Raw genomic sequence first — 15,837 nt, 5'->3', positions numbered from 1 at the left:
ACCGATGAAAGTTGTTCCGAAATCTCTTCCCCTCTGGCTATTTATTACGTGTTACTGACACTTGACTGTCAGTACAGGTGATTTAACAGCTTTCGATCTCATCTAACTTGTTTTCAGTTGCATATTAGCTGTGTAGAAATGGCTTTAATTCACCTAACATTTTTTTTAAGCTTTATGTGTGATATTGATTTAGGGCCTGTCGTCTGTGTTTGATGGTGTAACCGTGCATTTCGGTTCCCATGCACGTGAGACATAACTTCGGCAACGTTGCGTCGTGTAGATGGAGCGAGTCTCGGACGTCGAACATGAGGTCGGTTGTCTCCAAGTCGGGAGCTAGCTAGTGCGATCCCCGCCGCAGAGCAAAAACTTCAGCAAAAATTGTATGCAGTGATACGCTGCGTAGCTCCTCTATAGATGGCTCTTGCGTCTGCGGGTGCAGCCCCGTATGTCAGCTTGTATTATTCAATAGTGCAACGAGCAGCATCTCGATATTTTAAGGAATATTATAGGTCTGGTGAGTTATTTCTGTTTAGTGCGGTGAGATTCCTTTGGATGCGTGCATCCGAAGGAGGGAGGCGAATGTGTCTTTCAGGATATGGCATGGGCTCACGCTTAGGGCACCGGATCGCAGCTTGTTATGAATTGGTTTGTTTTGACAGTTCTTTTGTGTGCTTTTACCCTTTTTCTTCACATTTATTTTGATTCTTTGTGTCTCTCTCATTCTGATTCTAAGTTAAGTTTATTTTAATTTGTTTGCGAGAGTTCGTAGATTACTTTGTTTGACTGGTTAGAACTCATTCCTGCGCCCTTCGTGAAGTGAATTCAAATCGTAGTGATCTTATTGAGTGTTATATTGATACAGAAATTAATTTATACTGAACTGTTTTCAAATTCGGTTCTACAGTAATTGTGATATTTAAAGCATTGATGGTGTTCAGTAAGGTTAGGTTGTATATTGATAACCTCCGTAAAAGGATTTGTGAACTTGTGTTGTTTCTTTGAGGGTGAGATACTGAGATATTGCTTCTTTTTCTGCAGGCTAAATAAATCTGTCTGAATGGGGCTTGGTCCGTTTAGGCATGTTATGGTGGCACGGTGAAGCTATCTCTTTGACACTTGTAACTGTGATGAGGAGTGGACATGGCAATAAATTTCTCGGCATCGTTTGCGGCATGCTTGGCCGCAGGCCTCAAGGTTCCCAGGCAATTTATGTACTGCATTGCCCAGGGTAAGAAAAGTCAACTTTGAAAGATACACAATACCTTACTTCAGCTAACCTGGTTGCATTTTTTTGTCTCTTTTTTAAGTTTTATTTTCTTCTGTGAGCTGCTATATTTCTTTTCTCTAGCCCAACTTCTGTCTCGGTTATATTTTCTTTCAGCCTTTGCACGACTCTACATTACTGTAATTTACATTGTTTTTATTTGCTGCACGGTGCCTAAATTGCTTTTTGCCACATTGGAGTCAAGAGCACATGTTTATAATCTAATTTGACACTACACATAGGGCGCTTTTGTAGGTTAAAGACTAAAGGAAGAATGTTATACATCTAATGAAGGTAATAAGAAGGCTTAATTGGAGGTTGGGGTGGGTGTTGTAAAATAATTCAACATTTTGAATTAAGAGTTTGTCTCTTCTGTGTTGATAGTGTGGGGTCATATCAAGAGATTTCAGACCATTCTTATTGCTGGAATTACCCTCAAGTTGTAAATATCATAGATCAAAGATTTAAGATAATTGCTTTGAGATATCTTGCTAGGAGTGAATGTATTTTATTACTGTTTATGAATTTCAGTTGCAAGCTCGGTTGGAGTGATTTATGAAATACAGCTCATTTAACATCCATGTAAACAACAGATTTTTTTTTAAATTATGTTTTCATAGAGTAGAGAGAAAGTGAGTGTGTGTGTGTGTGTGAGAGAGAGAGAGAGAGAGTGTAACAGTAGAAACCAACCTATTCTTTGCGAAAAGAAATTAACAGAAGTAATAATGTCTTAAGGAGGACAGAGTTCTTTTGCTTCCATGCAAGTGACATACAAGCAAGTGCATGAGAAGCATTCAGATAAAAAATACGTTCCCTTTGTGCTTTTTGGTCTGCAGTAAAAGTTGATTTACCATAGGTTTGTTTTCGGTTCTGTCGTTTAAAAATAGCTGGTTTCTTAGGCTGGATAACAAGAACATCTTATGTTATTGAGTGATTTATCTAAATATAGCCTATATATTATTTCTTGAAATAGTTGCTAAAATAAAGTGTAAACCTATAGATTGCATAGGCTTATCAAATGGTTTGACATCAGGTAGTGTTGGAGGGGTTGTTTGCTTAGTTGTATTCCCCCTAAAGCAGCATTTACCACCACACTTTTGTTTAGGAAAAGTATGGTCACGGCGGACATACAAGATACTTGTGCAGAAGTTTGTCAAAGGGTTAATCACATTTCCTGATACAGGGGCAAGAATGACACGATGAAATTGTATGGCATGCTTTTACGGCTGGATGACCTTCTCGACACCAACCTCAGTTGAGGATCTACTAATGATAAAATTAATGAAATTGGATAAGGAGGTGGGAGGAATCCACTGTGGCATATGATTAGAAATTGCCCCGGCATTTACCTGTAAATGAAAATGAGAAACCATAGAAAACCATCCTCAGGAGAGCCGACGGTGGGGTTCGAACCCACTCATCTCCTGAATGCAGAGCTTAGCTGCTCCATAGCTGGAGCTTGTTGACATGTGCAGTCACTCTGCTCGGTGTGAAAGGGTCCAGGTGCCAAAATATAAAAGATTGGTATAACTCCAGTATTCACTCCACAGCATAAATGACATTGTGGCACATGGTAAATGATTCAAATCAGCCGGGCTGAGTGGCTCAGGTGGTTGAGGGAATGGCTTTCTGACCCCAACTTGGCAGGTTCGATCCTGGCTCAGTCTGGGGGTATTTGAAGGGGCTCAAATACGTCAGCCTCGTGTCGGTGGATTTACTGGCGCGTAAAAGAACTACTGCTGGACTAATTCCGGCACCTCGGCGTCTCCGAAAACCGTAAAAGTAGTTCGTAGGATGTAAAGCCAATAACATTATTATAAAATGATGCAAATCTTACCTTGTAATACTTGTAGGTGTGTTCATTACCCACCATCCTGCCAGTTGAAATATATTTGCTTTTATAATGTAATATCCTGAGTGGGTGAGGGCGGTCTAATAACACTCACGGTATCGCCTGCCTGATGTATGAGGTGACTAAAAATGGGCCGCAGGGTCTCTTAACTTGAGAGCCTGGGTTAGCGACCGCAAGGCCCTCAGCTTACTTGTTCTAGGCTCCTCACTTTCATTTATCCTATCTGACCTCCCTTGGTCAATTCTTGTTCTTTTCAGACCCCAACAGTATTAGAGCATTCAAGGCCTAGGGACTCTTGTCATTTTCCCATCCTTCGTGGCCCTTGTCTTTCTTTGGCCGATACTTTCATTTTTCAAAGTGTCGGATCCCTTCCATATTTTCTCTCAATTAGTGTTATATAGAGGATGGTTGCCTATACCGCTTTTCACGAGAGTTTAATCCTGATGTAAACAAATAGGCGGAGCACCTTGCCTTTCCATGCGGACATAGACGTACTTAATTGGAGAAGCAACCGTCGCACTCATTCGACTGTATGCGACCTCGAAGAAAAGTAGTATGCCGCATTAATTTTATTTTGAAGGCATAAGGCGTGGTGTAATATAGGAAGTCTTCTCGTAGTGAGGGATAGTCCCAAGCTGTACAGCATAGAGATAAGGTGTTGCATCTTGCAGCAGCAGCAGTCAGTGTCAGTATTCATAGCGCCAGAAATGGAGCAAGGGGTCAGACCATCGCGTGTAGTGAAGCACGAAAGAGGAAAACCGCTCAGAAGTGATCATAGGCAGTGCATTGTCAATGTGTTCAATAAATTAAGTGAACAGAATCCAGGTTTATTCGGAAGTTCAGATCTTCGCACTGTTGTCGTATGCGATGCGCAGCCCTGTACATCCGAATATGAGACGTTGACGGGGTGGAGGTCAGTACTACACGCTCAGCGAATCACAACTCTCTTAGGGGGAGGTGTGGACATACCATGTTTACATCAGTATTAAACTCTCGTGAAAAGACATATATATATACTCCTCATGGCTCTACTTCTAAATTGACGTTTTGGCAGATTTAGGCTCTGTCTGGTGGTTATGCGCTGAAGCATAGACAACCAACCAATACCAAACTGCTCTTCATATCGATTTATATCGGCAGAGCACGATCTCGAAACTTAGTTGCCAGTTCTAATATTTACATTCACCACGTGGTTAACCTATCTCGCTCAGCTCGTGTGGTGTTCGGTATGGTTCGCTATCTTTTGCATTTTGCTTCAGTAATTAGTGTGTTTTTCAAATTTTTGCAGGGTTCTAGTGATTTTTGAGATCAGTAGTGTGTTCCCTTTGTAGGCCATAACCTCCTTCTTGTGCCAGCCGTTAGCAAAGTGATGTGTTATTTCATCATTCTCTTTTATTCTTAATAAGAATATATTCTTTTAGTAGTGTCAGATGTTAGTAAGTGTAGTTTTTGTGAATTTGTTTTTAATCCATATTCATTAGTTTTTCTGAGTACGGTATTACATTTTACAAGGGCTGTTTACTGCGGTCTTATTGCATCAGCTGTTCTCGCGGGCATAGCGTGCTGGCAACAGAGGAAAAGCGATGCTCATTTGTTCTGCGAAACTTCAGTTTAGAAGTAAGGCCATGCGGAGTATAGTTGTACTACTTCCTCTTAAAACTGTAATCACCACCACCACACTCATGAATCTTGCAATATTTTCCACGCCTCCTGCAGCTACTACCATTGCAATTAATAAATTCATGAAATATGTTCCCACTCCCGGTATTCAGCACAGATTTCACTACCCGCAACTAAACGATAAAAACGCTTTTAACTTGTTCGGCCAATAGTCCGATACTCGCTTCAAGTTCTCAGTAAAACACATTTATTTCCGAACACAAGTATGCCACCAAGTTGAACCTTGTAACACAATATCACTCATTGATGATTTGTAAGGTCATTTGTCACAACAGAACTCGTGTACATACAACACACGTCATCTACTAGGTTGGCGTCTCTGAAAACCTTAGAAATAGTTAGTGGGTTGTAAAACCAGTAACATTGTTAATTATTATTATTATTATCTGTTAGTTTCCCCTTACAGGCTCGGAGGGAGGGGGCTCAGTTTCATGTCCGATCATTGGTCTATGAAGAAGGATGGTGTATAGAGCGTTTTTATCATGTGGTAGTTGGTAATGAAATATGTCTTGAATTCTAGGAGTGACAAAGAAGAATTGGAAAGAATGTTCCTCCTGATCAACACAACTCTATTTACATTAATAAACTTTATTCCGTACTAGTTTCGGCCGTTTTTCGGGCCATCTTCAGATTAATAGATACGTCAATAAAAACTTAAAACTCGAATTAGCTCACATTAAAACGTGTTGGACAAGCATATAGGCTACACAAGAACCTCGTTTATCCGGATTAAGTGGGACCAGAACTGATCTGGATAATCCGGAAAACTAAAAAGCAAATACAGTACTTGTTATACAACATAAGTTGTTCAGTAATACCTTTTTTTAAATTGTACTGAAAAATATAAGAACACCTCTGTTTTATGCACTAAAATAATGGGTAAGCTTTGTCTGTTTTACATTTGTATAGCTTTTGCATGCAGCATGACCACCAAGATGTTTTACTAACATCAGTTCTGCCAGTGTGGTTTCAGTCTAGGATTCTAAATAGGCCATCCAGCTGCATTGTTGCATCTCCCATGAGTCATTGTTTCTTCTGATGGAGTGCCGGTTTCGTTTTAGAATAAACCATCACTCTCGTCATTGCCTACCGAGGAACGAGAGGCAATAATTTATTCATCTTTCATTATACCATAGCCTGAATTACAGGCATTTTTCAACCAGTCATTTACGTTCACATCTACGACCGAGCAACCGGGAATGAGTGCAAATGTGTCGATAAACTCAGAAGAATTTAGTTTCCCATTCTCTGTTCCAGGCGAATGCCGGGATGGTACCTTTGATAGACCACGGCCAACTTCCAATTGCTGTCCTTAACTATCCTTGGCGGAAAATACATTCAAGAAAAATCAACTCCGTAAAAGAAATACTGTACAAGCACAATAAATGTTTATTATTTTCAATCGGGATTAATGAGGGCCGGATAAACGAGGTTCTTGTGTAATAAAACGTGGTTGATGGGGGGAGTTAACATGATATTCATTTTCAGAGATGTCAACTTTCAAGAAAGGCAATTAGGGGGGGGGGGGGGGGCAGCGTAGATATATTTTTTTTTTTACTGTAGTTGCGGTTTGGTAAACTGGTGACATGCTTTTTCTTTCGATATCCTCTGCACTAACAGAGCACTTAACAGTTTGGTGTTCATATTAGCACGGAACTCAGTCTTGTTCTTCCTCACTGTGCGCATCTGAAAAATCGCGGCTACACACACTACAAAACACATGTGAACGAGATGTTGAGGAACGCAGTAAACAGGGCCATTCTTTCAAGTATTCCTTCCTAAATTTTTGAACTATTGGTGGTTTATTACTAGTGTCACTAATCACTGTAACGTCACCACACGTATCTTCCTGCACAAGAAATCGCTTCATTATTTCAAATCTTCCGCATTTTGTAACACACGATTAGCATATATCCTAGAAGAGCAATATATACATAATTTGTCAACTAGAATAGCAATAAATACTTCAGCAGTCACGCACACACTATCCACAATGAAACGGAGTTTGTCACCACTTTGCCGCCAAACCAAAGACAAAAGAACTCGCATACTTGCAAGGAAGTCTGGTCATATGACGAACAAAGACAACAACTCCGCAAGATATACCACTTCACAGGTGCCTATTTTTCCGGTACTGGAAGCACACACTGCATTTTGCGCGTGAAAACTCAAAACATTCTTAAACGAGGGACAGGAAAGGGGTATGTATTATTACTGAGAAATCTGAAAATAATATTCTGTAATGACATTCCTCGCGTATCCTTTAGAACACTTCATACATTTATATTTAAAAATCAACAAAAAATCGTAATTTGTGGTGTGTGATTCGTAAAGGCATAATTGTGATGGGTAATTCGTAATTATTACAATTGAATCGTAATAGTTGGCATCTCTGCATTTTAACACACAGTTCGTTAAAATTTCGCTACCGGGCGAGTTGGCCGTGCGCGTAGAGGCGCGCGGCTGTGAGCTTGCATCCGGGAGATCGTGGGTTCGAGCCCCACTGTCGGCAGCCCTGAAAATGGTTTTCCGTGGTTTCCCATTTTCACACCAGGCAAATGCTGGGGCTGTACCTTAATTAAGGCCACGGCCGCTTCCTTCCAACTCCTAGGCCTTTCCCATCCCATCGTAGCCATAAGACCTATCTGTGTCAGTGCGACGTAAAGCAAGTAGCAAAAAAAAAAAAAAAATTTCGCTAAAAGTTTGAATGAATCTATTATTCTTTGTTCTTGCTGATAGGATTAATTATTTGAATATAACCAAGCTATTCTTTAAAGATGAAAATTTCAAGACCCTTAAAAGATCCAACGAATAGAATCCAAAAGAATTTCAAATCCTTGCTTAAGAACATGACAAGAAACTAACAAGTTAATATGTATGAATCCTCAACTACTTGTAATAAGAACCCTTCCAAAAATTCTTAAAACAGACATTCCGATGAGACCAACAATCAACTTTAGACCAAGTCCTGTTTGTAAATTAGTAAATTTGAGGCGTCCAGATGCAAAATACAGTAAATCCACTTCTGCTCGAAAATGAGTTGTTGCCACCATTTTGTTCTCTATGCTGTCATCTGTTGATTAGACCCTTAAAACTCAAGCAAAACTGCTTCCGTCTGCTTTAAATCGCACCCCGAAAACAGCCTACAGATGCAAAAGTGTGTGTATCCACATCTGTTTGCAAAGCAAAGCTGAGTGAATCCATTTTCATCATAAAGAAGCAGAACTTTGTGTATCCTGACCAGGCGCCATTACTTAAGGTGGTTTTCAGGTGCAAAACTAGCGTAATACACACTGTGTCCTGTATTTGAATAATGCTATTTTACAAGATTTTTCCTCCATGGATGTTAGTTCTGAGCTTGTGCACAAAGCTAAGGCAAAAGCTTTTTATGATGAACTGAAAGTTGAGGACAATGGTGAAATGACCTTCACATTTGATTGCCAGAAAAACCTTACATTGCCTAAGTTGCAAGATCAAAGTGCTTATTATACACGCCAAATGTATGTGTAGAATTTTACGATCTGCCAAGGCCCATCAGGTGTGTGGAAAAACTAGGGAAATGCATTTATTTACACTTGAAAAGAAACCGATTTTGCAAAGGGTTCTAATGAAATTGTGTCCTGTGTGCATCACAGGTTAACATCGGCAGATTTGAATGGCATCCACACCATCCACCTAATGTCGGACAGCTGTGTAGGGCAAAACAAGAACCAGACAATGCTGGGTATGTTGTGCTTTTGGCTAACACAAGAGGCTCCTGTCAGTGTGAAACGGGAGAAGATCTTCTATCCAATGGTTGGACATTCTTTTCTACCACCCGATAGAATTTTTGGTCGAATTGAAGAAGTTTTCAGGTCGAAAGTTACTGTCATATTACCGAGTGAGTACCATGAAGTATACAAGGATGACGGAATAGTTTTCCAGCTGGGAGCAGATGTCGTCAATCGGTGTTGGAAAGATGCAGTTTCTGATGTCGTCAAGCCCTGTGGTCAGTGGCACTCTGTAAAAAGGGTTGTGATCACCAGGAGTAAACATGGAAACGCACTAGTAAGAGGTGAAGTGGCCTACAGAATGGACTCTGGTGAAGGGAGAGCCTACTCATCTATGAAGCCGAATGTTATCCAGGTTGGAAGAGCCTTAAAGGAAGTGAAAGTTAGGGACATTGATTTTCTGCTTAGAAAGCATTTCGGGGAGACATGGAAAGAAAATGAAGATCTTGTTTTCCATAAGAATCTGATGGATTCTCAAACAGCTGTGAACAATGCAGAGGAGGACTCAGAGTTTGAAATTCATCCAGAAGACAATGAGTTGCCTGTGTAATTTCGATGGAACAGGACAGGACTTGCAAGGTTGCGGCCTTTTTACTTCTTGCAACCTTTCATTTGATGTCATATACTGTGTAATCACACTTACTTGTAGTCAATAAATAATTTCTTTTGCCATTTGAACCAGCATTAAAGCATCTTCTTTCCAATTACGTTGTGATAATATCTCTACAGAAGCAAACCTACCTAGATCCATGAAAACAGGAGCAAAACTCGGTGAATCCAAACAGTTTTAAGTAATAACTAAAAAAATAAAACCCCAACATTTTAAAGATTGACATAAAAATAGTCCGTAAGTGAATATAAATCTACAATGAAAAGGAATTTTGCATATCTGCGAGAATAAGGAAATAAAACGTTTTTCGTGTTTCCTGAAAAAAAATGTTCTGGTGCACTCACAGCATTTTGCTTCTGGACGCCTGATTTATAGTAGAGCCTATCATATGTAGGACTTTCGATGTGCCTTTATCCAAAACAGGCTTATATACGGTAATGGGTTCAATTTAATATGATCAGTAGCTATTAGCAATGGTTACAAGAAAGATTTTATAGATAAAATAATCAGTAAAGTTAGACATAAACCTCTCAGTTGAGTAAAGAAACCAAGCAAGATAACAATTTTGCGATTTTCACATTTTATGATAATAACATCCCACAAATTATTAATGCATTTAAGAAACATCAAGTAAAAAATGGCTTACAAGACCTCCATTAATAATCGTATTTGAGTTTCATAATTGGAAATCTGTCGACAGATCAAGTAGCGTATGCAATTAATTTCATGCTGGTCCAAAAAGCCATTACTAGTAGAAAAGGTATAGGTAAAGACTGTCCAGCAAGTTATATAAGCCGGACTGGAAGAAACTTTCATACCCGTCACTTGGAACATATTAATGCCATGCGACAACAGATTTTCAGCTAAGGGACAACGTATGGTAGATTCTGATCACAAGTTTAACAGTATTGAACAAGACCTTAACGTAAGTCATGCAAGAGGGCACCCTGCTCAAGTTTACTGGACGAGTAAACTATGTTCCCATTTTATTCATTATCTTATATTTTCTTTTCTATATTCTTATAGACATCTCTATAGATTCTACCTTTGACTGCTTTTCAAGATATACGGTATTTCTCATTTATCAGCATTCTCTCATACAACTTCAGCTATTTATATGACAATTGGAATTGATAGAATTCAATAGTATTCAACACTGTTTTGAGTAAAATTTTCCTGTTAAGTCCATTAACTTTTCTGGTAGTGAAAGGCATACATTTTATATTTAACAACTTGGTGGTGCTTGTTACTATGGTAAAGAAGGTTTGTAAACAAGTCAAATGAAATAGTGTGATTTGATTGTTCTTAATAGCAATTTGAACATAGTTTAGACTTAACATAACAATCTTCTTTTCCTACCAGTTTTTCCCACACCTGTGGGGTCGGGGTCGCGGGTATGAACTGTGTCGCACATGCAGATTTGGCCTTGTTTAACGGCCGGATGCCCTTCCTGACGCCAACCCTATATGGAGGGCTGTAATCACTATTGCATGTTCCTGTGATGGTTGGTAGTGTGGTATGTTGTCTGAATATGATGAGGAGAGTGTTGGGATGGACACAAACACCCAGTCTCCAACCCAGAAAAAATAATCAGAAACAATTAAAATCCCCGACCCGGCCGGGAATCGAACCTGGGACCCTCTGAACTGAAGGCCAGTACGCTGACCATTTAGCCAACGAGTCTGACAGTTTAGACTTAACAATATACATAGGATTTGATGATGAACATGGATAGTTAAACTAATATTCTACATGGGTCAGTATAGACTAAAAATTGAACGCATATTACATTGTATTACAAATAGTCATAAACAAATCTATCAATCCTATTTTAAATTATTTTTACATAGGCTACATACGCCAGACTGGGAGAAACTTGTATACCCATTACTTGGAAACTTAAACTTAGCCCCTCTTAATCTCTCAGTGTGCCTGTAGGTAGTGTTAAATGTGAACTGTTTCTTGGTGTCTATCTGCTGCTCGCTTCCATGTGAAATGGAGGGGAAGGGGTCAGATGACATAAGGATGGGAGGGACTTGTGGCTGTTTGTTACTTTGCGTGGCATACTTCTTTGAATATATCGTGGAAGTAAAAGGAATGACAGAATAAAGAAGTATGTTAGCCTTCTGTGGCTTCATTCAAATTATTTCAGAATTACTGAAGCATATTTTATTTTATGAAGCAGTCTTAAGTGAATTTGAGCTAATTTGTGTTTTAAGTTTTTATTTATGTATCTATTAAGCTGAAGATGGCCCGAAAAAGGGCCGAAACTAGTACTGAATAAAGTCTATTCATTTAAACAGAGTTGTGTTGGTCAGGAGAAATATTCTTTCCAATTCTTCTTTGTCATTGTAAATTATCAACACAGTGATGAAATTAATAAATTATGTTCTAGGAGTGATGCGATATTCCATGAATTTAAGCCGTTACAGTGGTGGAAGCCACAGGAGGTAGGGAAATGGATTTATAATAGGTGACAAAGGTGAATATATTTTTAGGTGTCATTTGGGGGGTCCCTAGCTTTCCTCGTAAACACGTCAGTCTCCTCAAAGTAATACGAGGTAAGATTTGCATCATTGACCTTTCACTATGATGTCATTTATGATGTAGGTTCCTTAGTAAACTTCTACCCAGCTCTATGAGACACTTCTGCTGGTGCCTTCTTTCCCACAAGGTGTTGGACCAGACCGATTATTCTTTGTTGTAATTCACACATCAGATGACAACCATACCAGCCATAGTTCTAAGCTGAAATATTTCATCCACGAGATAGTGGGTTCGAACCCCACTGTCAGCAGCCCTGAAGATGGTTTTCCGTGGTTTCCCATTTTCACACCAGGCAAGGGGCTGTACCTTTATTAAGGCCATGGCTGCTTCCTTCCCACTCCTAGCCCTTTTCTTTCCCGACGTCGCCATAAGACCTATCTGTGTCGGTGCAACGTAAAGCAAATAGTAAAAAAAAAAAAAAAAAAAAAAAAAAAAAAAAAAAAAAAAAAAAAATTCCGAAGAAATATTTCATGTAGTGTGTTTCACAGGCACAGCGACAGATTGTATGTTCATTGGTGTATGGTTTTGCATTGATAATACAGCAGATTCAATTATCCACAGTAATTTCAGGCGGCAGCACGCCAGCCTCTCACCGCTGGGTTCTGTGTTTCATATCCCGGTCACTCCATGTGAGATTTGTGCTGGACAAAGCAGAGGCAGTACAGGTTTTTCTCCGGGTACTCCAGTTTTCCCTGTCTTATTTCATTCCAGCAACACTCTCCAATTTCATTTCATCTGTCATTCATTAATCATTGCCCCCAAGGATGCAACAGGCTTCGGCAGCCAGCACAATTCCTATCCTCGCCGCTAGATTGGGGCTTGATTCATTCATTCCATTCCTGACCCAGTCGAATGATTGGAAACATGCTGTGGATTTTCATTTTCAATTGGAGGTAGTGAAAACACAGATTATCGGAAACCATGGATAAGAATAGTCGTAAATAAAAAAAACAATAAGATAAACCACCTTTCCAATACTTATCACTCCTTATATTTAGGATACAAAGCTACGTAAGCTACGACAGTTGGGCGAAACATGTCCCAACTTATAACACCAGTTGTAATGATTGTATCCTAATTATAAGTATTGGTAAGTATTAGAAAGGTGGTTTATCGTATTGTTTTTTATTTACGACTATTATAATACGGTTTACAATGAGATTTATAACATGTAACCGTGGATAATCTGCAAATAAGGTTTAATAGACCTTGATGAAGCATTATATTACATTAAAATTGATCACATGACTTAAATATACAGAATCTAATGGTTGTTGGCCAAGCAGTTGATGTACTAAAGTCGCTTTCAATCATCAAGATTTTGAAACAGAATAGGCCTGTTTGGTGCATGTAACACGACACTTGCACGGCTCCTGCTCGTTTCTATTAAGACCCTTTCAACATGGCTTTATCTAGTTCAGATTATTTAACATTTTCATTGTTTTTGTCTTTGACAAATCCCTGGACAAGTCAGAGCTGCTCGCTAAAGTTAATATTTTGTCGTATTTTTCCGGATGTCCCAGACCACTGTTTCACACGTGCCGTAAGTCAGACGGTGCTGTGTAGAACTGCCTTCTTCAAGTTCATGCTCTATTTCCAGCTTCTGCTGTATCATTAGCACAAGCGTTTTTTAAAATATTGATTGGCACTCAACAGAAACCACTGAATAAATTCCTACATGTTCAACGCCATTGCTCTGTATGTCAACTGCTGGAGAGGTAAGGGGATGTTTGTTACTGTTGTAATGTACAGTCAAGTGCAGTAAGTTCTAGTGCTTGGAATTTGTCTTGAATTTTATTTCTTACATTTTTTGACACACCATTGGTTAATCTGCAAAGCAGATAATAAAGATTCTACTGTATGCATTAATGGCAACTGATTAATATCTTCATTCATAAAAACTTATCAGACTGATTCATTGTTTTAAAAAGCTGTCAAGATATATTTTTTCAAGAAGAATTAAATCAAACCATCTACATTTTTCTAGAATACTGTTTTCATCCTCCTCTGCGAACCATGTGACCTTGCCGCGGTGGGGAGGCTTGCGTGTCCCAATGATGCAGATAGCCGAGCCGCAGGTGCAACCATATCGGATGGGTATCTGTTGAGAGACCAGACTAACGAATGGTTCATCGAAAGGGGGGTAGCAGCCTTTCGGTTGTTGCAAGGGCGGCAGTCTAGATGATTGACTGATACGGCCTTGTAATAATACTCAACATGGCTTAGCTGTGTTGATACTGCTACACGGCTGAAAGCAACGGGAAACTACAGCCGTAACCACCTCCCGAGGACATGCAGCTCTCTCTGTATGAAAGATGTACTGATGATGGCTTCCTCCCGGGTAAAATATTCCGGAGGTAAACTAGTCCCCCATTCGGATCTCCGGGTGGGGACTACACGAGAGGGGGCGATCATCAGGAAGATGGATACTGACATTCTGCGAGTCGGAGCGTGGAATGTTAGGAGTTTGAATCGTTGTGGTAGGTTAGAGAATCTGAAAAGGGAGATGGATAGGCTAAAGTTAGATGTAGTTGGTATAAGTGAAGTACGTTGGCAGGAAGAACAGGATTTTTGGTCAGGCGACTACCGAATTATCAACACGAAATCAAACAGGGGCAATGCAGGAGTTGGTTTAATAATGAATAAGAAAATAGGTCAGCGGATAAGCTACTACGACCAGCATAGTGAAAGAATTATTGTCGCCAAGATAGACACCAAACCAATGCCCACCACAATAGTGCAGGTCTATATGCCTACTAGTTCAGCGGATGATGAAGAAATTGAAAGAATATATGAGGAGATAGAAGCTTTAATACAATATGTCAAAGGTGACGAGAATCTAATTGTGATGGGAGACTGGAACGCAGTGGTAGGCCAAGGAAGAGAAGGTAGCACAGTAGGAGAATTTGGATTGGGACAAAGGAACGAAAGAGGAAGTCGGCTGGTTGAATTCTGCACTGACTATAATTTAGTCCTCGCCAATACTTGGTTCAAACACCACAAACGACGGCTGTATACGTGGACGAGACCTGGAGACACTGGAAGGTATCAAATAGACTTCATTATGATTAGGCAGAGATTCAGAAACCAGGTGTTGGATTGCAAAACTTTCCCAGGAGCAGACGTGGACTCTGACCACAACTTGTTGGTCATGAAATGCCATCTGAAGTTGAAGAAATTGAAGAAAGGAAAGAATGCAAAAAGATGGGATCTAGACAAGTTGAAAGAAAAGAGTGTGATGGATCGTTTCAAGGAACATGTTGCACAAGGACTAAAAGAAAAGGCCGAAAGAAACACAGTAGAGGAAGAGTGGAGAGTCATGAAAAATGAAGTCAGTAGGGCTGCTGAAGAAATGTTAGGAAGGAAGAAAAGATCAACTAAGAATCAGTGGATAACTCAGGAGATACTAGACCTGATTGATGAACGACGAAAATACAAGAATGCTAGAAATGAAGAGGGCAGAAAAGAATACAGGCGATTAAAGAATCAAGTGGATAGAAAGTGCAAGGTAGCTAAGGAAGAATGGCTGAAGGAGAAGTGCAAGGATGTCGAAGGCTGTATGGTCCTGGGAAAGGTAGATGCTGCATACAGGAAAATCAAGGAAACCTTTGGAGAAAGGAAATCTAGGTGCATGAATATTAAGAGCTCAGATGGAAAGCCACTTCTAGGGAAAGAAGACAAAGCAGAAAGATGGCAGGAGCATATCCAACAGTTGTATCAAGGTAACGATGTAGATAATTTCGTTCTGGAACATGAAGAGGCTGTTGATGCTGATGAAATGGGAGACCCAATTTTGAGGTCAGAGTTTGACAGAGCTGTGAGTGACCTAAATAGGAACAAGGCACCTGGAATTGATGATATTCCCTCTGAATTACTGACTGCCTTAGGAGAAACCAGCATGGTAAGGTTATTTCATTTAGTGTGCAAGATGTATGAGACAGGAGAAGTCCCATCCGATTTTCGGCAGAATGTTGTTATACCTATTCCCAAGAAAGCCGGTGCTGACAGGTGTGAAAACTACCGCACTATTAGTTTAGTATCTCATGCCTGCAAAATTTTAACACGTATTATTTACAGAAGAATGGAAAAACAAGTTGAAGCTGAGTTGGGGGAA

General features: G+C 39.8%; 1 protein-coding gene across 2 annotated transcripts in view; it reads left to right on the top strand.

The window, feature by feature from the left end:
• Positions 1 to 387: 387 nt before the first annotated feature.
• jim overlaps positions 388 to 15,837 on the top strand; it is a 66,906-nt gene continuing 51,456 nt past the window's right edge. Inside the window, exons 1-2 of one of the 2 annotated variants that reach the window (XM_067148276.2) lie at positions 388 to 514; positions 1,039 to 1,228. In XM_067148276.2, the coding sequence (XP_067004377.2) occupies positions 1,141 to 1,228 (88 nt within the window). In that variant the 5' untranslated portion in view covers positions 388 to 514; positions 1,039 to 1,140. Of the gene's footprint in view, positions 515 to 599; positions 646 to 1,038; positions 1,229 to 15,837 lie in introns of those variants that run through there. The other variant, XM_067148277.2, reaches the window with a different exon arrangement.

This window comes from Anabrus simplex, chromosome 5 (assembly GCF_040414725.1).
Source record: "Anabrus simplex isolate iqAnaSimp1 chromosome 5, ASM4041472v1, whole genome shotgun sequence".
NCBI lineage: Eukaryota > Metazoa > Arthropoda > Insecta > Orthoptera > Tettigoniidae > Anabrus > Anabrus simplex.
The sequence above is the reverse complement of the archived record's forward strand: the minus strand, read 5'-3'. Positions and strand labels throughout refer to the sequence as shown.